Below are 23,250 nucleotides of genomic sequence, written 5' to 3' on the forward strand. Positions count from 1 at the left end.
GGAGCTATGGCATCTTGTCTAGCAAGTGTACTGAGGAGAAACGTATCTTGTTTTAGCGTTATAAATCAATCCCTTGCTTGTGTGTTTATATAGATATGTTTAAGAATCAGAAAAAAGATCTAGCTGCAGAAGTAAACTGGCTTTTCTAATGAATTAATTACTTAATCTAATGCACGTTGGCTTTGCTGGCAATGTAACATTACTCCCATTTACGATAACATACCGTTAACAGGGCTGGACAAACAGTTATATGGAGGCTATGATTTGTGCACAGCAATGCCCCTGTGCAAAAATGTCAGAGCTACCACTCTAGTTTCAATACTTGACCTTAGACTATTCATGCACACAGATATCATAGGCAGTACGATGTTGGTATAAGCCCTGTTCTAGCACACTTTGCATTGCATTTTTATTATATGATTTGCCTTATTTTCCTCCAATTTTTCCTGTTTTGTTTTGCTACCAAATGATGGCATGCAGCATTCTACACAGTGATTGCTGCATTACTGCAGGAGCTCATGTATATCTGCCAATATATTCCAGCAATTCTAAGGCAGTTGGGGAAAAAACACAGGAAATTGGAGCAAAATTGGCTAATCAAATAATGAAAGTACATTGCAAAGTTTGTTTAAAAAAAAAAAAAAAATATTCATCATTGTGTTAAAAAAAAAACTTTGCAATGTACTTTCATTATTTGATTTGCCTGATTTTCCTCCAATTTTTCAGGGGTTTTTTTCCACATACGCATACATAAACCATGAAAAATACCTGGCTACTAGATTTTGAACATATTTGTCAAGCACTAGTCTAAAGAATAATCCAATTACATTTTATATAGTCACAGCTATGTAGTCACAGCAAGGTGCTGTAGTATTTAAGTTGTTTGGGCATTTTATTTGCACAGGATTTTGCTAATTGTACATTAAAACAAAGTTTGGAATTGCCCCATACCTTTTATACTTCTTGTTACCACTTTGCAGGCTCGTCTAGAAGTCGCACAAGTTTGGAATCACTGGTTACAAGAAAGAAAAAACAAAGAACGTTTGAACGAGAGAGAGCAATAATGCTGGGAGCCAAAGTAAGAAATGAGGGAGTCACTATGTAATTTAACAATATATGTGTGCACGTGCCACAAACCTACAAACACAGAAAAGAGCAAAAACCATCTCGGACAAGCTGACAGCTATATAGATGATGAGTCACACATTCAGGCATTTTGTGTGTTTTGCTGAGTTAAACAGAGGCCATGGATTAGTTCTGAATTAAACCTTTTATTTCCCATAATTTAAATAAAATATGTTCTGCAAAGTAATCACTGTTCAGATACAAACCTTAGCCTGGGAAAGCAAATAGCCGCAAGAGGTCTGCATTAGTGTTTCAGTGGCTTTAGAGTCAAGACATATTTTATATACTATGGTCGCAATTTGGTAACTTGGTGATTAATGCATAGTTAAAGGGATAGAAAAAGTCAAAATTAAACTTCATGTTTCAGATAGACCATGTAATTGTAAGACACTTTTTTTAGATTCACTTCTGTTTTCAAATGTGCTTTGTTCTCTTAGTATCCCTTGTTGAAAAAGAATACACACATATCCTACATGTCTTGGACCTGAATTGAGACCACATAATATAGAGACTTCCTTATACTAGCTCCACAATTGCATATAAGCAGTACCTTGCTCATAAATAAATAACATTTAGTACAGCATGCAGGATTCCCTCATATGGAAACAGATATTGACTTCAAGTAAAAACCTTTAAAACCATTCTGGCAGTCAAGTCCAAATTAAACTTTCATGATTCAAATAGGTCATGCAATTTTAAACAACTTTCCATTGTTACTTTTATCATCAAATGTGCTTTGTTCTCTTAGTATTCTTAGTTGAAAACTAAAACCTAGGTAGGCTTATATGCTAATTTCTAGCCCTCGAAGGCCACCTCATATCTGAATGCATTTGAAAGTTTTTCACAGCGATGAGGGTGTTAGTTCATGTGTCCTCAATAGATAACTTTGTGCTCACTCTTGTGGAGTTATTTATGAGTCAGCACTGATTGGCTAAAATGCAAGTCTGTCGAAAGAACTGAGATAAGGGGCAGTCAGCAGTGGCTTAGGTACAAGGTAATCACAGAGGTAAAAAGAATATTAATATAAACCGTTTGGGTTATGTAAAACTGGGGATTGGGTAATAAAGGGATTATCTATCTTTTTATACTATAACAATTCTGAAGTAGACTTTCCTTTTAATTAATTAATAGCAAAGCCTTATGCATAGCTCAGGCATCTGGAGTTTCATCAGTCTTTGTCCTTGCCACTTGCAGTTCAAGTTTATTTCATGAATGTTTCAGTAAAGAAGTGATTCCTATCATAATGAATTTAGGGACCTTGTATATGGATTGGACATTCTTTAGTTTCCTGTTTCTATCTTTCTTTCTCCCCTATGCTCCAGGCTTTCTATAGCAGTTTCAGTAGTTTACAACACTTGTGTCAGCTACATTTCAGCTACTAGTCAGAGATCTTTGCTGTTTTTTAGCAATTTATTTTCTGTGATGCAGATTTTTTTTCTTCTTTTTCACTCACAGTTCTCCCAAATTGACAATCACAGCTCCAAAGTCCTTTAAATGACATCTGTTGGACCCCAGACCATTGTAGTGCTTGATGTTAGTACACATTAATTTCACACACTTCCACTCTGTAACACTTCACAAAAGCTTCCAGACTGCACCTACGTTTGCTCAGGAGGTTATTCAGACAAGCTACCCTATTACTGGCAGAACATCGCAACTCTCATTATTCACATCGTTTTTGCTACATTTAAACTGGTCCTCAGAATTTACATTCACAAAATACTGTTAATACTAGAGTTGGTTGTACTCTGCCTCCTATTGTTTTTCCACTTTCTGACATAAAACTATGGAAAGAGAATGCCTATCATCTCAAACCTGTTTCTGTGCAGCAGGAGCACGATGGCCATACAATATATGCATCAAAAGTCAAACACCACACCTGTACTCTATGTAATTCTTTGCCACTCCTTGATTGGTAAAAATTTGCTCCTGTTGTGTTGCTCAGGTTTTCTAGACTAATACTTCACCTAACCTGTTTGCCCACTGACGGGGCTGTTGGCTTTCTCTTAACCTGCTGGATTCTCAGATATCTAGGGACCAACAGCTACTTATTCTCTCTCCCTAACAGAAAAATTGCTTAGGGTAGAAGTTAGTTAAACTCCATAGGGATTCTACCATATAGATTATAGTGATTCTAGAATTCCTCAGTCCATATCAGTACAACAGGGTACTTTTCCCACTTATCAAGAAAAGACCATATGCAACTTAAAGCACATAAGTGCCACACAAACAGACTTTAGAACCAAGTTTATTCTGGTGCAGTGGGAGATCCTGATCTCTCATAGAGATACTTATGAGGATTTATTAGCATCTTCAAACCTTGCATCAAATTCCACCTTATACACAGGTAACTCAGAAATGTATCCTAATGATTCTAGTGTTGTATTTTCATCCTGCTTCCTTGCGTACATTTAAGGCAGATTTAGTATTTTTCCTTCATCTGTAATACGTTTTACATTTGCTTTTATTAGCTAAAACCTTGGCATGCACAGTACCAGCTGACAGCTTATAGTTTGATGAAAATGTTTTGTTCTCCTTTAAAAAACATGGGTGTCTGAAGAAGAAGAAGAAACAATATACGTAACCTGGCTCCTTCCTTTAAATCGCTTTAGGCAACAGCCTCCCACCTTTTGTTGTCACTGTGAGCTTCAAAAAGCACAAGGGTCCTTGAGGATCTTGCTCACAAAGCCTGTTCAGGAAGATGTAACTCATCGGTCCTTCCTCTGGAGAGTCTCTCAGTTATGAATTGGTTGGACTGTTTCTGGGGGTTGGGCTAAATCTAGTAGCTAAGTAATGTATCTAATATATTGATACCTTTTTAAATACAATATATGTCACCCTCTTTCCTATCTAAAAGGTTTTTTGTTCTCTAACAAAGTCCCCTCAGACAATCCTCTCCGTAAACCTTTCTTGGACACAATGGAGGACCTCCTTCTTTATTTTTCTTGGTGTTAGCTTCGGGCAGTACAGCCAATGAGTATCCAACATAATGCAGGATCCCTACAGAATAATGTAACCAACCTGATGACCAATACTCTGTCACCACTCAAGGGGGCCCTAATATACACAGAATTAATTATAGTGCTAGATCACTCCTATAATGTCAACAGATTACAAAATACAACAAAAATATAGTGTATATATAGTGTGATAAAATATACAAAATGATATAACTTATCAGTTCCATAGGTGAATCAATCTCTGAAAAAAGTGTTGTCCGTTTGGACTTGCCCTGAGGAAACAGCAAGCTAGCTGAGAAACTAGTTGCATTTTAATACACAGTGATATATGTATACACTTGTGCTTTTAAAGACCATTGTTTTATAAAAGTGATTTTAAAACTTATCACTTGACTGAGAGCCTGTCCATGTTTGTTTGCGGTTGGAGACTACAGCCTAGACTGAGACCTGTGGGAGAAGAACAGTGAGCTGGGACACTGTGAGATTCCAGTATGCACTACTAAGCACTAGTGAGTCCCTACAGAATAAATTAAATTCTCTCTTGAGGCAGGGAAACACTTTATTACACGTAAAGCAAAACAAATCATGTATGATTCAACATTTCTGGGCAATTTGATTTTAAGCTTTTTAATATTAAACCCAATTGTCAAGAAATTAATCTTACACTGTTTTCACTTGCTGTTAGACGGAACATAAAGAAATGGGTTTAAGGTATATACAAAAATCTTGTTGTTTTTTTATTTGTTGTTGATTAAAACGGACCTTCTACATCAAAATATACTAAAACATCAACTGTGAGTTGTTGTTTTTTTAATACTTACATAATTGTTTTGTCTGGAATTCAGGTGACGTGTGCTATATGAAGCCATTATTATCCCCTGTTTATTTTTTCTTTTACAAGATTTGAAATGCTTAATAATTACGTCTAATGGCAGCTTAAAGGGAACATGAAACCCATAAATTTATCTTTTCAAATGGGTGATGTAAACCAAGCGCTAGTATGAGTGCCTAAAGCTCACTTCCAAAAAAGTCCCCTAGCAGACTTTAATTACACAAATATAGAATAGGGTGTGGAAGGGAGCGCTAGAAGCTTATAAGGCTAAATAATGGTCTGGAACGATCCTAGATACATAAATTAACAATTTATTACATGTGTTCACACAATAAAAACATACAATAAAAATTCTTAAAGCTGCAATGGATCCATGATATGTTTTAAAATATACAATCGAGGGTTAGACAAAATATGGTAAACCAAATAAAAAATAGCAGTGGTGAGATGTGTGTAACAAACGCAAATTCAATAAAAATTCAATGAAAATTAAATAAAAATTCAATAAAAAATTCAAATTTCCAAAAAGTGTGTGTCCAAAAGTGATTTCCAAAGGGTGCATAAGTGTCTATAAACTTGTATATCCAAATAATGTCCAAATGGTGATGTTCAAACAATACAATACAATAAATCCAAATAATAATGTGTCAATACAGATTTACATGTGTCTCCAAAAAGTGAAAAAGATGAAAAAATAATGTGATAAAATGAATCTACCAGTTGAATTCCAAATGATAAACTTGATAGTTGTGTCAGTATGTCGACGCGTTTCAGCCTTACCAAGGCCTTTCTCAAGACTATATCATATCATAATTTATCTTTCATGATTCACATAGAACATGCAATTTAAACCCATTTCTAATAAACTTCTATTATCTAATTTGCTTCATTCTCTTGATATCCTTTGCTGAAAAGCATATCTAGATAAGCTCTAACTGCTGATTGGTGGCTGCACATAGATGCCTTGTGTGATTGGCTCACCCATGTGCATTGCTATTTCTTCAACAAAGGATATCTAAAGAATGAAGCAAATTAGATATTAGAAGTAAAATGGGATGCTGTGCAAAATTGTCCCTTTAAGTCCAGCAATAAAATTCTGGATTCATGTATCGTTAAAGAGTTTCTTAATTCACTCTTATTTTTATGCAAATAAAAAACTTAGATCTTTAATTACTTTTTTTTTTTTTTTTTTACTTGTCTAGCGCCCCTAAAAAGGAATACTTAAATTACAAAGTCTTTCAAGAAAAAATCAAAGAGAAAAGAGAAAAGCAAAAGAAGAAGAAAGCAGATCGGTTTGTATTACATTTATTTTTGTATTGGTTTGCCGGTCTATCTTTGTATCTACATATACCTTTTAACAGAGCTGCTACGTAGTAGCTTATATATGAAATAAGAACTTAGTTTTTCGAAGGTGTAAAAGCACCAACTTACTGGGTTTAAGGGACTATTAAATTAAGTACAGCAGCATAATTAACAAATGTGCTGTAAAAAGGTAATGCAAATAGCAGTCTTAATTTTAAATAAGTAGTAAAAAAAAAAATTTTATTCAGATAAATTTGAAATTTCTTCATTTGGTTCTTAATTGTTCAATAAATATTCATCCCCCTGATTAAAAGGCATTGATATATATCACTAATTTTTGACCCACTCTTCTCCCAAACTTTTCTTATAATAATAATTTTGTTATAAGTGATTATCTTTATTTTGCATCTTCTCTCCAACCAACTACTGGGTAAAAAGTGCTGTATATAGTTTGATTACCACAAGTTTACATCCCAGTCTTAGCGAGACACAGTGCAAACTTATTTTTTATATATAAGGGGGGGGGGGGGGACTTCTATCCTAAGCACTTAGAATCCCCTTGCAAATTGCATTGCAATGGTTTTTATAGGGGTGTTTTAAACTGAACTTATTACAAATTGTTTCAAAATCTTGCAATATCGATTTTATCTAACGTTTATTAATTTAAATTCTGCGCTATACTTTTACATTGTAATAGTGGTGTCAAATTCTTCCTATTGTTTAAAAAAAAAAAAAAAAAAAAACAGTGACAGCTTTTTTTAAAATGAAAAGTTAAAAATATATGGTTCAGATCAAGCTTTAATTTTTTTTTTGTAAATGTTAATTATTATTTCTTCTGTTATGTGTGATCAGTCCACGGGTCATCATTACTTCTGGGATATAACTCCTCCCCAACAGGAAATGCAAGAGGATTCACCCAGCAGAGCTGCATATAGCTCCTCCCCTCTACGTCAGTCCCAGTCATTCTCTTGCACCCAACGACTAGATAGGATGTGTGAGAGGACTATGGTGATTAGACTTAGTTTTTATGACTTCAATCAAAAGTTTGTTATTTTAAAATAACACCGGAGCGTGTTATTACTTCTCTGGCAGAGTTTGAGGAAGAATCTGACAGAGATTTTTTACTATGATTTTAACCGGAGTCGTTAAGATCATATTGCGGTTCTCGACCATCTGAGGGAGGTAAAGGCTTCAGATCAGGGGACAGCGGGCAGATGAATCTGCATTGAGGTATGTGGCAGTTTTTATTTTCTGAATGGAATTGATGAGAAAAGCCTGCCATACCGTTAAAATGACATGTATGTATACACTTCAGTATTCTGGGGATGGTATTTCACCGGAACTACTGTGTTAAAGGTCACTAATCCTTTTAATAACTATTCTCATGTTAAACGTTTTTGCTGGAATGTAGAATCGTTTACATTGCTGAGGTACTGTGTGAATAAATATTTGGGCATTATTTTCCACTTGGCAGTTTTTTGCTTTAATTGTGACAGTTTCGTTTCTCTTCACTGCTGTGTGGGAGAGGGAGGGGCCGTTTTTGGCGCTCTTTGCTACGCATCAAAAAATTCCAGTCAGCTACTTTTATATTCCTGCATGATCCGGTTCATCTCTGACAGATCTCAGGGGTCTTCAAACTTCTTTGAAGGGAGGTAAATTCTCTCAGCAGAGCTGTGAGAATTCTTATAGTGACTGTGTATAAAAAACGTTGTTTTGTTTTCTTATGTACAAATTTAATTAGTGTTGTTTTTTACTAATGGGAACAAACCTTTGCTAAAAGTTGTGTTGTTTTAAAGTTTGATGCAATAACTGTTTTTCAGTTCATTATTTCAACTGTCATTTAATCGTTAGTACCTCTTTGAGGCACAGTGCGTTTTTTTGCTAAAAAAGATTATAACCAAGTTGTAAGTTTTTTTGCTAGTGTGTTAAACATGTCTGACTCAGAGGAAGATATCTGTGTCATTTGTTCCAATGCCAAGGTGGAGCCCAATAGAAATTTATGTACTAACTGTATTGATGCTACTTTAAATAAAAGTCAATCTGTACAATGTGAACAAATTTCACCAAACAGCGAGGGGAGAGTTATGCCGACTAACTCGCCTCACGCGACAGTACCTGCATCTCCCGCCCGGGAGGTGCGTGATATTTTGGCGCCCAGTACATCTGGGCGGCCATTACAGATAACATTACAAGATATGGCTACTGTTATGACTGAAGTTTTGTCTAAATTACCTGAACTAAGAGGCAAGCGTGATCACTCTGGGGTGAGAACAGAGTGCGCTGACAATGCTAGGGCCATGTCTGATACTGCGTCACAGCTCGCAGAGCATGAGGACGGAGAGCTTCATTCTGTGGGTGACGGTTCTGATCCAAACAGATTGGACTCAGATATTTCAAATTTTAAATTTAAATTGGAGAACCTCCGTGTACTACTAGGGGAGGTCTTAGCAGCTCTCAACGATTGTAACACCGTTGCAATACCAGAGAAACTGTGTAGGTTGGATAAATACTTTGCGGTACCGGCGAGTACTGACGTTTTTCCTATACCTAAGAGACTAACTGAAATTGTTACTAAGGAGTGGGATAGACCCGGTGTGCCGTTCTCACCCCCTCCAATATTTAGAAAGATGTTTCCAATAGACGCCACCACTCGGGACTTATGGCAAACGGTCCCCAAGGTGGAGGGAGCAGTTTCTACTTTAGCTAAGCGTACCACTATCCCGGTGGAGGATAGCTGTGCTTTCTCAGATCCAATGGATAAAAAATTAGAGGGTTACCTTAAGAAAATGTTTGTTCAACAAGGTTTTATATTACAACCCCTTGCATGTATCGCGCCGATTACGGCTGCGGCAGCATTTTGGATTGAGTCGCTTGAAGAGAACCTTAGTTCCTCTACGCTAGACGACATTACGGACAGGCTTAGAGTCCTTAAATTAGCTAATTCTTTCATTTCGGAGGCCGTAGTACATTTAACCAAACTTACGGCTAAGAACTCAGGATTCGCCATACAGGCACGCAGGGCACTGTGGCTAAAATCCTGGTCAGCTGATGTTACTTCTAAGTCCAAATTACTTAATATACCTTTCAAGGGGCAGTCCTTATTCGGGCCCGGTTTGAAAGAAATTATCGCTGACATTACGGGAGGTAAGGGCCACGCCCTACCTCAAGACAAGGCCAAAGCTAAGGCTAGACAGTCTAATTTTCGTCCCTTTCGGAATTTCAAAACAGGAGCAGCATCAACCTCCACTGCACCAAAACAGGAAGGAGCTGTTGCTCGTTACAGGCAAGGCTGGAAGCCTAACCAGTCCTGGAACAAAAGCAAGCAGGCCAGGAAACCTGCTGCTGCCCCAAAGACAGCATGAACCGAGAGCCCCCGATCCGGGACCGGATCTAGTAGGGGGCAGACTCTCTCTCTTCGCCCAGGCCTGGGCAAGAGATGTTCAGGATCCCTGGGCACTAGAGATCATATCTCAGGGATACCTTCTAGACTTCAAATTATCTCCCCCAAGAGGGAGATTTCATCTGTCAAGGTTGTCAACAAACCAGATAAAGAAAGAAGCGTTTCTACGCTGCGTACAAGATCTGTTAACAATGGGAGTGATCCATCCGGTTCCGTGGTCGGAACAAGGACAAGGGTTCTACTCAAACCTGTTTGTGGTTCCCAAAAAAGAGGGAACTTTCAGGCCAATCTTAGATTTAAAGACTCTAAACAAATTCCTAAGAGTTCCATCGTTCAAAATGGAAACTATTCGGACAATCTTACCCATGATCCAAGAGGGTCAGTACATGACCACAGTGGATTTAAAGGATGCTTACCTTCACATACCGATCCACAAAGATCATCACCGGTATCTAAGGTTTGCCTTCTTAGACAGGCACTACCAGTTTGTAGCTCTTCCATTCGGATTGGCTACGGCTCCAAGAATCTTCACAAAGGTTCTGGGTGCCCTTCTAGCGGTACTAAGACCGCGAGGGATTTCGGTAGCTCCGTACCTAGACGACATTCTAATACAAGCTTCAAGCTTTCAAACTGCCAAGTCTCATACAGAGTTAGTTCTGGCATTTCTAAGGTCGCATGGATGGAAAGTGAACGAAAAGAAGAGTTCTCTCTTTCCTCTCTCAAGAGTTCCATTCTTGGGGACTCTTATAGATTCTGTAGAAATGAAGATTTACCTGACAGAAGACAGGTTAACAAAACTTCAAAATGCATGCCGCGTCCTTCATTCCATTCAACACCCGTCAGTAGCTCAATGCATGGAGGTGATCGGCTTAATGGTAGCGGCAATGGACATAGTACCTTTTGCACGCCTACACCTCAGACCGCTGCAATTATGCATGCTAAGTCAGTGGAATGGGGATTACTCAGATTTGTCCCCTACTCTGAATCTGAATCAAGAGACCAGAAATTCTCTTCTATGGTGGCTTCATCGGCCACACCTGTCCAGGGGGATGCCATTCAGCAGGCCAGACTGGACAATTGTAACAACAGACGCCAGCCTACTAGGTTGGGGCGCTGTCTGGAATTCTCTGAAGGCTCAGGGACTATGGAATCAGGAGGAGAGTCTCCTTCCAATAAACATTCTGGAATTGAGAGCAGTTCTCAATGCCCTTCTGGCTTGGCCCCAGTTAATAACTCGGGGGTTCATCAGGTTTCAGTCGGACAACATCACGACTGTAGCTTACATCAACCATCAGGGAGGGACAAGAAGCTCCCTAGCAATGATGGAAGTATCAAAGATAATTCGCTGGGCAGAGTCTCACTCTTGCCACCTGTCAGCAATCCACATCCCGGGAGTGGAGAACTGGGAGGCGGATTTCTTGAGTCGCCAGACTCTTCATCCGGGGGAGTGGGAACTTCATCCGGAGGTCTTTGCCCAAATACTTCGACGTTGGGGCAAACCAGAGATAGATCTCATGGCGTCTCGCCAGAACGCCAAACTTCCTCGCTACGGGTCCAGATCCAGGGATCCGGGAGCAGTTCTGATAGATGCTTTGACAGCACCTTGGAACTTCAGGATGGCTTATGTGTTTCCACCCTTCCCGCTGCTTCCTCGATTGATTGCCAAAATCAAACAGGAGAGAGCATCAGTAATTCTAATAGCACCTGCTTGGCCACGCAGGACTTGGTATGCAGATCTAGTGGACATGTCATCCTGTCCGCCTTGGTCTCTACCTCTAAGACAGGACCTTCTGATACAGGGTCCATTCAAACATCAAAATCTAACTTCTCTGAAGCTGACTGCTTGGAAATTGAACGCTTGATTTTATCAAAACGTGGTTTTTCTGAGTCGGTCATTGATACCCTGATTCAGGCTAGGAAGCCTGTTACCAGAAGGATTTACCATAAAATATGGCGGAAATACCTATACTGGTGCGAATCCAAAGGTTACTCCTGGAGTAAGGTTAGGATCGCTAGGATATTGTCTTTTCTACAAGAAGGTTTAGAAAAGGGTTTATCAGCTAGTTCATTAAAGGGACAGATTTCAGCTCTGTCCATCTTGTTACACAGACGTCTGTCAGAAAATCCAGACGTCCAGTCCTTTTGTCAGGCTTTAGCTAGGATCAAGCCTGTGTTTAAAGCTGTTGCTCCACCATGGAGTTTAAACTTAGTTCTTAACGTTTTACAGGGTGTTCCGTTTGAACCCCTTCATTCCATTGATATAAAAATGTTATCTTGGAAAGTTCTGTTTTTAATGGCTATTTCCTCGGCTCGAAGAGTCTCTGAGTTATCAGCCTTACATTGTGATTCCCCTTATCTGATTTTTCACTCAGACAAGGTAGTTCTGCGTACTAAACCTGGGTTCTTACCTAAGGTAGTCACTAACAGGAACATCAATCAAGAGATTGTTGTCCCATCCTTGTGTCCAAATCCTTCTTCAAAGAAGGAACGTCTTTTACACAATCTGGATGTAGTTCGTGCCCTCAAGTTCTACTTGCAGGCAACTAAAGATTTTCGCCAAACTTCTTCCTTGTTTGTCGTTTACTCTGGACAGAGGAGAGGTCAAAAAGCTTCTGCTACCTCTCTCTCTTTTTGGCTTCGTAGCATAATACGTTTAGCCTATGAGACTGCTGGACAGCAGCCTCCTGAAAGAATTACAGCTCACTCCACTAGAGCTGTGGCTTCCACTTGGGCCTTTAAGAATGAGGCCTCTGTTGAACAGATTTGCAAGGCTGCAACTTGGTCTTCGCTTCATACTTTTTCCAAATTTTACAAATTTGACACTTTTGCTTCTTCGGAGGCTATTTTTGGGAGAAAGGTTCTTCAGGCAGTGGTTCCTTCTGTATAATGAGCCTGCCTATCCCTCCCGTCATCCGTGTACTTTTGCTTTGGTATTGGTATCCCAGAAGTAATGATGACCCGTGGACTGATCACACATAACAGAAGAAAACATAATTTATGCTTACCTGATAAATTCCTTTCTTCTGTTGTGTGATCAGTCCACGGCCCGCCCTGTTTTAAGGCAGGTAAATATCTTTTAAATTATACTCCAGTCACCACTTCACCCTTGGTTACTCCTTTCTCGTTGATTCTTGGTCGAATGACTGGGACTGACGTAGAGGGGAGGAGCTATATGCAGCTCTGCTGGGTGAATCCTCTTGCATTTCCTGTTGGGGAGGAGTTATATCCCAGAAGTAATGATGACCCGTGGACTGATCACACAACAGAAGAAAGGAATTTATCAGGTAAGCATAAATTATGTTTTTCAGTTAAATGTTTTGGAGCTTTAAACGTGTTAATTATAAAATTACTCAAAATTATTTGACATTATTTATTCCACACTACATGATTTGATACCTGTGGCTATAAACTAAACTAAAAGTACCTGCATTCAGACATATTAAGCAGTTAGCATTATTCATTAATTAGTCACCATTTTTTACTCACATCCATCATATATCGATTGTTTCCGCAAAGGTCTATGAAAATCCTAGAATAACCCTGTTTTGTACAGTTTTTGGTTAAACATGGAAAACGGATTAAATGTTGCTGTTATATTGTTTTTAATTCAAACTTGTTTTTCTATTTGAAATTGGGATTCATAATTGGATTTACTTTGAAATCAATAAAAAAAAAATCAAAGATGATTTACAAAATTTTTATCTGTGAAACATATTGGTACAGTAGTCACTGATTTAGGATTTTTAGCATGTAAAAAAAAATAAGAAAAAAATTCAACACACCAAAATAAAAGATGAATTTTTAATATATACTGTGTGTGTGTGTATATGTATATGTGTGTATATATATATATATATATATATATATATATATATATATATATATATATATATATATATATACACAGATATTATTATTTTTTATTTCCCTTTCCCTAGTTTGTGTAGTAATAAGTTTATTAGTAGTGTCATTTTAAAAGGTCATATAATCCCCTAATAAGTTTAAAGGGACACTGAACCCAAATTTTTTCTTTCGTAATTCAGATAGAGCAGGCAATTTTAAGCAACTTTCTAATTTACTCCTATTATCAATTTTTCTTCGTTCTATTACTATCTTTATTTGAAAAAGAAGGCATCTAAGCTTGTTTCTTGGTTCAGGACTCTGGACAACACTTTTTTATTGGTGGATGAATTTATCCACCAATCAGCAAGGACAACCCAGGTTGTTCACCAAAAATGGGCCGGCATCTAAACTTACATTCTTGCATTTCAAATAAAGATACCAAGAGAATAAATAAAAATTGATAATAGGAGTAAATTAGAAAGTTGCTTAAAATGTCATGTTCTTTCTGAATCAGGAAAGAAAAAAATTGGGTACAGTGTCCCTTTAAGCCCAAGAGAGAGGTCATTTTACTATTTATTCCCTTTAAAAAAAAAAAAAAAAACTTCTGAAAACTTCTTATTTTCTTTTAAAGCTTTCAACTGCTTTCAAAGGGCCCGATGATCTAAAGCTCTCTGCTCTGAGATGATTTAAGAGGTATCGTCAGTACGGCGATGTCCATTAAATAATTTTAGAACAACAAATTTCTTTCCAATGGCAGGGAGAGTCCACAAATTCATTCATTACTGTTGGGAATACAACACCTGGCCACCAGGAGGAGGCAAAGACACCCAGCCAAAGCATTAGTTATCCCTCCCACTTCCCATACGCCCCCAGTAATGCTTTGCCTTGTCTACTGAAGGGAGGTAGGCAGAAAACATGCTCTGAAGAAAATAGATTTGGAAGTCCTTTAATGAGTAGTTTCCCTGCAAGATAGGACTGTTATCTACTGGATGTCGCAGGGAACCTTCCCTAGCCTCCTTCCAGTGTCCTTTAACACCCCACCTGGCAACCAGTGTTTCCTTACACTGCTTTTCCTTCTACCTCAGGTCCCTGTAAGAAGTGGATGAAGCTGACAGACCTGGAAGTGCTGTGACTGCTACATGGCAGAGACCCTGGAGGGTAAGTCCCTCTTATTTATTTCTTTTATACAACATGGGATAGGAATCGGAAAAAGGGGCCCTAGGAGAATTGTACGGCTGGCACCTGATTCCTCCTTAAGGCGTTTGGGGACAATTTTTATATCCGATGATCAGGATATCATTTTAATTTAGCAGCTTAAATTTAGATCTCCTGTCTCAATTACTTGCGCTAATAGATCTGCTCGTAAAGGATCTCCCTTTCGCAACCAGGGATGAATGTTTGTGGGCATGATGGAAGGCTAGCCTTTAATAAAGCTCTTGGGGGTGCTTTGTGTACTAGTTTTGCCACAATTGAAATTAGTTTTTACTCCGTCGCGGACCTAAGCACAATTTTCACATGCTTTACTAAGTGCCAGGGAGCGGGCCTATTCTGAACGCAACACCACGTGGTGCGCCACGCTCACTAGATTCTTCTGCACGATCGCTCCAGCAGCTTGGTGGCTTTTTTCCTTGTCGGGAGGTTGTGAATGCCCCATCCTAAGCAGAGGCTGATAGAGGTGCCTTTTTTTTGTAGATTGTGTACTCTTATATTTGTCTACTGCAGTATTTCTTACCATTGGGTATCTCAATACTTTAATGTGGAGGATAATTTAGGATTTTCTTTGGGAGAAAATGTTTCTTCTATATTGCCTTCTGACAAATGCTTATATTGTGAAGAGGCCCCCCAGCACAGTTTTGCTCTGTAAGTGTATCTTGTGTTTTACAGTCCAAGTCTAAAGAGACTAGATCTCAATTTGCTATTTCTCGTAAATGTAACCCCTCTGAGTCATCCACCTCTCAGGACTCTGTGGTCCAAGACATGCCTCATCTTTTGCCTCAGTCTCCATCCCCCAATGTTGCACCGAAGGATACCCTGCGACTCAACACAGTCTTCCTCTGTGGGTATTTATTTACCAGGGGACTTTGCAGCACAACTACAGTCAGCTGTTTTTGCTGCACTGAATGCCTTGCTCGTCTCAGGCAACAGGAAAAATTACACATCTTTCCTCAAATACGGGAGTCAGTCCTCCTCTAGAGTCTGTGTTGGTCAATCATCTGAGGATGAGCATTTTTCAGTAGCTTCTGAAGGCGGGCTTTCTGATTCTGACTCCGCTGGGGAAAAATCAGTGGAGCCTGAGGAGATAAACCTCAGGTTTAAACTTGGAACATCTTTGCCTTTTCCTCAAGGAGGTTTTGTTGACTCTAGATGTTCCAGAACTTAAGCCATCTGAGGAATCTAAGATCCCTAAGCTTGACAGGATTTATGATGTTAGACCAAGAGCTACTGAGGTTTTCCCTGTGCCAGCTCGCATGGCGGATATCATTTCTAAGGATTGGGAGAAACCTGGGATTCCATTCTCCCCATCTACTAATTTTAAGAAGATGTTTCTGACTCTCACCTGGAATTGTGAAGTTTGATTCCCAAAGTGGAATCTCCACTCTGGCTAAGCGTACTACCATTCCTCTTGAGGATAGTACCTCCTTCAAGTACCTCATGGACAGAAAAATGGAAGGGTACTTAAGGAGAATGTTTCACCAGATGGTCCTTCTTTTTCAACCAGCTACAGGCATTGCAGCGGTTGCTGGAGCCGCCACTTACTGGTTTGACTCTATATCGGATATGGTTCAGGTTGAAACTTTGTTAGAGTAAATCCAGGATTGGATTAGGGCTCTTAAAATAGCCAATTCCTTTATTTGCGATGCCAACATGCACATCATTCATCTGAATGACAAGTCTTCTGGTTTCCGGGTTCTATCGAGAAGAGCCCTTTGGTTAAAATCCTGGTCGGCAGATATGGTATCTAAATCAAAACTTCTTTCCTTAGCCTTTAAGGGGAAAACGTTGTTTGGTTCAGGCCTGGATTTCATTATTTCCACGGTGACCGGAGGTAAGGGTGATTTCTTCCCTCAGGATAAAAAAAAGCTAGATCGAAGGGTCACCAGACTGGTCGTTTTCGTTCCTATTGTATATCCAATGGACTGTGGTCTCTGGTCTCCACCAAGTCAGACCAGCCCAAGAGTACCTGGAAGCCCAGTCAGTCTTGGAACAAGAACCAGCAGACAGCCCCAATCCAGGACCGGATTGCGTAGGGGGCAGAATTTCCTTTTTTTCAGAACACATGGTTTTGCGTTGTTGACGACCCCTGGCCTCCCAGGGGTACAGGATAGGGTTCAGGTCTCGCCCTCCAAGAGGCAGATTCCTTCTGTCAAGATTATATCTTCAAACCCAGCAAAGAGGTCAGCCTTTTTTCAATTGTGTAAAGGACCTGTCTTCTTTGGGAGTGATCGTCCCAGTACCACCCTTTAGAACAGGGCCTAGGATTTTATTCAAATATATTTGTGGTGGTCTTATTCTGGACTTAGTGTCTCAACAAGTTTCTCAAGGTTCCGTCCTTCAAGATGGAGACTATCAGATCTATTCTTCCATTGGTCCAAAAGGGTCAATTCATGACCACTATCCACCTGAAGGATGCATACATGCATGTTCCAATCCACAAGGATTATTTTCAGTTTCTATGGGTTGCTCTAGCTAATGCTTCAAGGATCTTTACGAAGGTGCTAGTAGCTCTGCTAGCGGTGGCCAGAACACAAGGAATTGCGGCAGCTCCTTACCTGGATGATATCTTGGTTCAGGCTCCGTCTTTTTTCCTTTGTCAAGATCTCACACAGACTATCTTTTCTGTCTCCTTCGGACCCATGGGGAGAAGATAAATCTGAGATTGATAATTGTTCCCAGAAAACACACCCTGGTATTTGCCCAATTTCCATGCAAATCTTCCTGACGGATCGGCGGCGATTTAAACTCCTTTCTGCTTATCTCTCTCTGCAATCCACTGGATGTCCTTCAGTGGCTCAATGCATGGAAGTATTTGGTCTCATGGTAGCTACCATGGATGTTATTCCTTTTGTTCGCTTCCATCTGCAACCTCTACAACTATGTATACTCAGGCAGTGGAATGGCGGTCATTCTGACCTACCTTAACAAATCGTCCTGGACAACCATACAAGAGATTCTCTCTCCTGGTTGCTCTGTCGGGACCACCTGTCTCAAGGCACGTGCTTTTTGAGACCATTGTGGGAGATTGTGAGTACGGACGCCAGCCTTCTTGGCTGGGGGGCAGTTTGGGGTCCCTTGAAGGCACAGGGAACATGGTCGCTGGAGGAGTCCTCTCTTCCCATCAACATTCTGGAATTGAGAGCCATCTACAGTGCTCTAATGACATTGCCTCAACTTAGTTCTGTCCGGTTTCTCAGATTCCAATCAGACAACATAACATCGGTGGCTTATATCAATCACCTGGGAGGAACAAGGAGTTCCCTGGCTATAAGTGAGGTCTTTCACATCCTTCAGTGGGCAGAGTCCAACAAATGTCATATTTCAGCCATCCATATCCTGGGAGTGGACAATTGGGAGGCGGATTTCCTGAGCAGACAGACGTTCCATCCAGGAAGTGTTCTCCAAGATAACCCTCAGGTGGAGTGTTCGGAGATAGACCTCATGACCTCTCGTCTCAATACCAAACTGCCCAGATACGGGTCGAGATCAAGGGATCCCCAGGCAGTGTTGGTGGAGGTGTTAGCGGTTCCATTTGCTCTCCTTCCCCGGGTAATCGCCCGCATCAAACAGACCCTGGTTAGAATAAGGCCATGTTTAAGCTCCCCCTTGGAGTCTTAACCTTGTTCTTTGTGTTCTTCAACAGGCTCTGTTTGAGCCTATGCATTCTGTTGACATTAAAATCTTATATTGGAAGGTTTTGTTTTTGTTAGCTATTTCTTCTGCTCGCAGAGTTAGAGTTATCTTCTTTACAGTGTGATCCCCCTTATCTTGTTTTTTTTATGCGGATAAGGCTGTTTTACGTACAAAGTTAAGTTTTTTTATCTTAAGTTGTCTCCGACCGCAGGAGATTGTAGTGCCTTCCTTTAGCCCTAATTCTTCTTCTCAGAAGGAACCTTTGTTGCACAATGGAAGTAGTGCTTTCTTTTTAATTCTATCTTCATGCAACCAAGGATGTGTTTGTTTTGTATGCCGGTAAGCGCAAGGGTTTGTAGGCGACTGCTGAGGAGTGTCATTTGATTGGTTTACGAGGAAGCTGGTCAACGGCTTCCTGAGCGGATTACGGCTCACTCTACCCATGCAGTGTCCTCTTCTTGGGCTTTTAAGAACAAAGTCTCTATGGAGCAAATCTGTAAGGCAGCTACTTGGTCCTCTTTGCATACCTTTTCAAAAGTTTACAAGTTTGATGTTTTTGCCTCAGCTGAGGCTTCCTTTGGGAGAAAAGTGCTTTAAGCGGTTGTGCCTTCAGTTTAGGTCTGCCTGCCTTATTTTCCTTCCCTGTTCATTTTGTGTCCTAGCTTGGGTATTGGATTCCCAACAGCAATGAATGAATTACTGGACTCTCCCTGCCATTGGAAAGAAAACAACATTTATTGTTTACCTGATAAATTATTTTCTTTCCTGTCGGGGAGAGTCCACAAACCCGCCCTATTACCTTTTTTGGTAGCGGTGGCCTTTTTCTATTCTTCCGGCACCTCTATACCCCTAGTGTTTCTCTTACTTTTCCGTCTCCTTGACTTAATTACAGGGGAAGTGGGAGGGATACTTAATGCTTTGGCTGGGGTGTCTTTGCCTCCTCCTGGTGGCCAGGTGTTGTATTCCCATCAGTAATGAATGAATTTGTGGACTCTCCCTGCCGGGAAAGAAAAGCATTTATCAGGTAAGCATAAATTTTGTTTTTAGTCTTAGATCTGTTTATCTCTCTGTACTATGTAATGCTCAAAAAATAACACCCCCCCCCCCCAAGTTTTTGTGTGACTAATCTCCATGCCGGCGATTTTTTTTGATGATCAGGCCCAAAATGTGAACTACTGTCATATCGGCTCTGGATTGATTTCAGGTGCACTTGTGGCTTATTCAGAGCCAACACTGAAGTAATTAACATTCAGGCACAAATCAATTTTAATTTGTGTCCATTTAAGAAATACTAACGTTTTATTTATTTATTTTTAAGAAGTTTGATGTCATTTTTCATTTACACTATTTCTTGCTAAAATTGCTATATATGCTTTTTTTAACTGATTTTACTCTGCTTTTTGTTTCTTAATTAGGATAATGGTTTTGAGCCTACAAAGAAAAAGCGAAAGCAAGGCCAGACAGAAAAGTGAGTATTATCTATAGCCAAATTTATTACATTAAAAAAATAATAATTAATAAGACGTTTACTATATTACTATATACATTATAGTAGTGTTCATGTCTATAACTAGTAATATGCACTAGACATTTTTAAAGGGCAAATTCACTATTACAGTTAGTATTGTAAAAGATTTTGTTTCAGTCATTTTTCTCACATTTCTGTAAATGCATTTTTTACAATGAGTTTGTTGGACTTTTATCGTATTACTTTGGGATATATATATATATATATATATTTATTATTATTATTATTAATTTATTATTTTTTGCTAATGATTGTTGATTTTGCTAGCATAAGTAACAAAATGTTTTCAAATTAAATTTTAATATTTATTTTATGATTACATTGTTTAACATTTTCTTAAATTCATATTAAATTTTCTCGTCACTAGTCAATATAAATTTTATGTTGTAAGGGTTTCGGGGAAAATAAAAACAATATGTCAGCAGTAATTTATAAGGTATCTTTTCCCCTCCTCCATCATTTTTTGATTTTATAAAACTCTCATTGTTCGCATTCTTTTTGAGCTGTATACTTTTATGATAGTCCGAGATAGATTTCCTATTAGTCAAGTAGGCAGATGCCTGGGCTCATGGACATTAGAGGGCACTGTTCTACACACGCTTAAAATGCACAAATGACACTGCTAGTTTGCTCTGCTACTGCAGAGCATCACAACTTAAGTTATCTGCAGTTATCAGGCTAAATAGCAATCATATTTTGTATGAGTAGATGTTGATTTGGCACAAGCTCAATATAACCTTCAGGGTGCCCCAAGCACTCAGATCAGAATGACAAACTTCATACGAATATGACTTCAACTAATTAAATGTCTGCACATCCTTGAAATACACCTATATACAGCCACTTCCTGTATTTTTTTTTTTTTTTTTATTTTGCTTATTATTATATTGCTTTATTATTATTTGTTTAGCACTACCTCAACATGAACTGGTTGTTGCCTTCATTAATGATTAATAATAATGTTATTGTAACTGCTTCAGAAAGAAGCTAAACGGATATTGCTTCACTTTTACTGTATATTACAATGATTATAGATTTTCTGCATTTATTTCCTGCAGAACATAGTGAGATTTAATTTTTTTTTTTTTTTATTTTTTTTTGTGGTCATTTTAATAGGAGAACAAAGAAAACCAAGTCATCTGGACGCATTGTCCCAACAGGGCATGTTGGGAAATTTAAGGATGGTGCATTAATTCTAAGCACTGTGGACATTAAGAAAATTCAACAATCCAAAGTCATTAAATGACCTGGGATGCTGACAAGACACCATCTTTAATGGCTCACTTCCAATGCAATGTTTTATACATCACTTCTTTGGTGGCCTAAACTTGTTTGAATTTTGGTGGCCTTTTAGGTTCTACATTTGGATTCCAAAGGTACAGGGGGACTGGACAGTTAATTCCTGCAATGAAACAATATCTGCATTGGAAAATAACATTCTATGTTTTTATATTTGAAATTAGCAGGAATGTATTTCTCATAAACTTTTGGCCAAGAGTATTTTTTATGTCTGTATTTCTTTATCATGAATAGTGAATATACATCAAGAAACATATTATCCTGTAAAATGTAGAACATAAAAAATAAAGCTCTTTTTTGTAACTAACTATAAATCAGACTATTTTATAACAATCTTTTTGCCATGCAGATATTTTTTTTTTACATATAATTTGTTGAGTTTTTATAACGATAGCCCAAATTACAATCCATTAGAAATTCCCATGTAAAAACATTGTAATTTTATACAATATATATGCACAATTAAATCATTACAATAATCAATTAACTTTCTGATGTTAATATTAATACGAGTACAAATTTATAAGTTTGGTTTTGAGAAAAAAAAATTAATGTTTTCTTAAATATAAAAAAAATCTATTTTGCACAAACACATTTAACATTACAAAAAAACAAACAGGCAAATTACCTAGATCTGTCACTCAAAATAAACTAAAATGGAATTACAAGAGGTTAAAGAAAATTTTAAAAATTGTTCTTTAATTATTCCCATGCAACGTACAGGGTGTCTTTTCATGCCACTAATGCATTGAACAGATTTCAATGACTTGGTGTCGGAAAGCAAAGCAAATCTGCAAGTTAATTCTGATGGACTACAAAGGGGCCTATTATATAAAAAATGTTCTCTATGTTTCCTTAAAGGGACATGAAACCCATAATTTTTCTTTTGTGCTTCAGAAAGAGCATACCATTTTAAAATTTGTTTCCAATCTATACCATAATCACATTTGTGACACGTCCATCGTCGTCAGTTGCGTGCGCAGCCAAAAAGAATGTAGGCTGCACGCGCAGCCAAATGAAGCATTAAACCAAAAAACCTAACCACCCGCACAAAATATTAACAAAAAAACTAACCACCGAAAACAAAGTATTAAAGTGAATGTAATTTTTGAGGAATGTGTGCCCGGTTTTTAAAAATCATATTAAAAACAGGGTCACTTTCTTTTATCATTTTGCCTGGGGCCATGCCGTGATTGGAGGAAGCTGGATTCTTCAATTCTGACCTAAGAAAAGACTAACAACATGCGGGGGAAGCGCTGCTCCGGCTTTGCAAGAAGAAAAGGTAAGTCATTTTAACAAAACAGCTAAAATGTAAGCTTTGATGAATGAAAGTGCCCCTGTTTTTAATAGGATTTTTAAAAACCGGGCACACATTACTCAAAGTTTACATTCACTTTAACAAATAAAAACAAACGCCCACAAGAAGCATTTAACCAAAAAATCTAACCGCCCGCACGAAATATTAACAAAAAAACCTAACCGCGGGAAAACGAAGTATTAACAAAAAAAATCTAACCACCCACACAAAGTATTAACAAAAAAAAACCTAACTGCCCACAAGAAATATTAACAAACACCTAACGCAAAATGTATCTCTAAACCGCCAACCCCCACATCGCAAAATAATAAAGTACTGAACCCCTAATCCACAAATTAAAATATTAACCCTTAAACCTCCAAATCCCCAGAACACAAACTACATAATTACACTATTAACCCATAAACCGCAAAAACTACCTAATTACAATATAAACCCCTAAAACGCCAACCCCCCACAACGCAAAAAAAATCTAATCACTAAACCCTCTAACCTAAAGCCCCATAAATTAACCCCAATTATTTTACAAGATTTAAGATTAAATTAAAAAAATACTAATATTACAAAAAATAAAAAAATCTAAAATTACAGAAGAAAATAAACTTCATTATCCAAAATTAAAATGTAAAACCTAAACTAATACTCCTATAATAAAAAAGCCTACCCAAAATGAAAAAACACTAATCTAACACTAAACTACCAATAGCCCTTAAAAGGGCTTTTTGTAGGGCATTGCCCTAAGTTAAACTGCTCTTTTACCTAAAAAAAAAAAATTACAAAGGGCAATCGGCTCTT

The 23,250-nt window shown here is 38.3% G+C and overlaps 1 protein-coding gene across 1 annotated transcript in view; it reads left to right on the plus strand.

The window, feature by feature from the left end:
* The window catches only part of C4H1orf131 (chromosome 4 C1orf131 homolog), a 35,211-nt gene extending 13,760 nt beyond the window's left edge, over positions 1 to 21,451 (plus strand). The window contains 7 exon segments of the mRNA XM_053710829.1: positions 981 to 995; positions 997 to 1,029; positions 1,031 to 1,078; positions 6,121 to 6,213; positions 8,843 to 8,848; positions 19,741 to 19,778; positions 20,955 to 21,451. Of these exon segments, the coding sequence (XP_053566804.1) occupies positions 981 to 995; positions 997 to 1,029; positions 1,031 to 1,078; positions 6,121 to 6,213; positions 8,843 to 8,848; positions 19,741 to 19,778; positions 20,955 to 21,084 (363 nt within the window). The 3' untranslated portion in view covers positions 21,085 to 21,451.
* Positions 21,452 to 23,250: the final 1,799 nt, after the last annotated feature.

Source organism: Bombina bombina, chromosome 4 (assembly GCF_027579735.1).
Source record: "Bombina bombina isolate aBomBom1 chromosome 4, aBomBom1.pri, whole genome shotgun sequence".
In the NCBI taxonomy this organism is placed as follows: domain Eukaryota; kingdom Metazoa; phylum Chordata; class Amphibia; order Anura; family Bombinatoridae; genus Bombina; species Bombina bombina.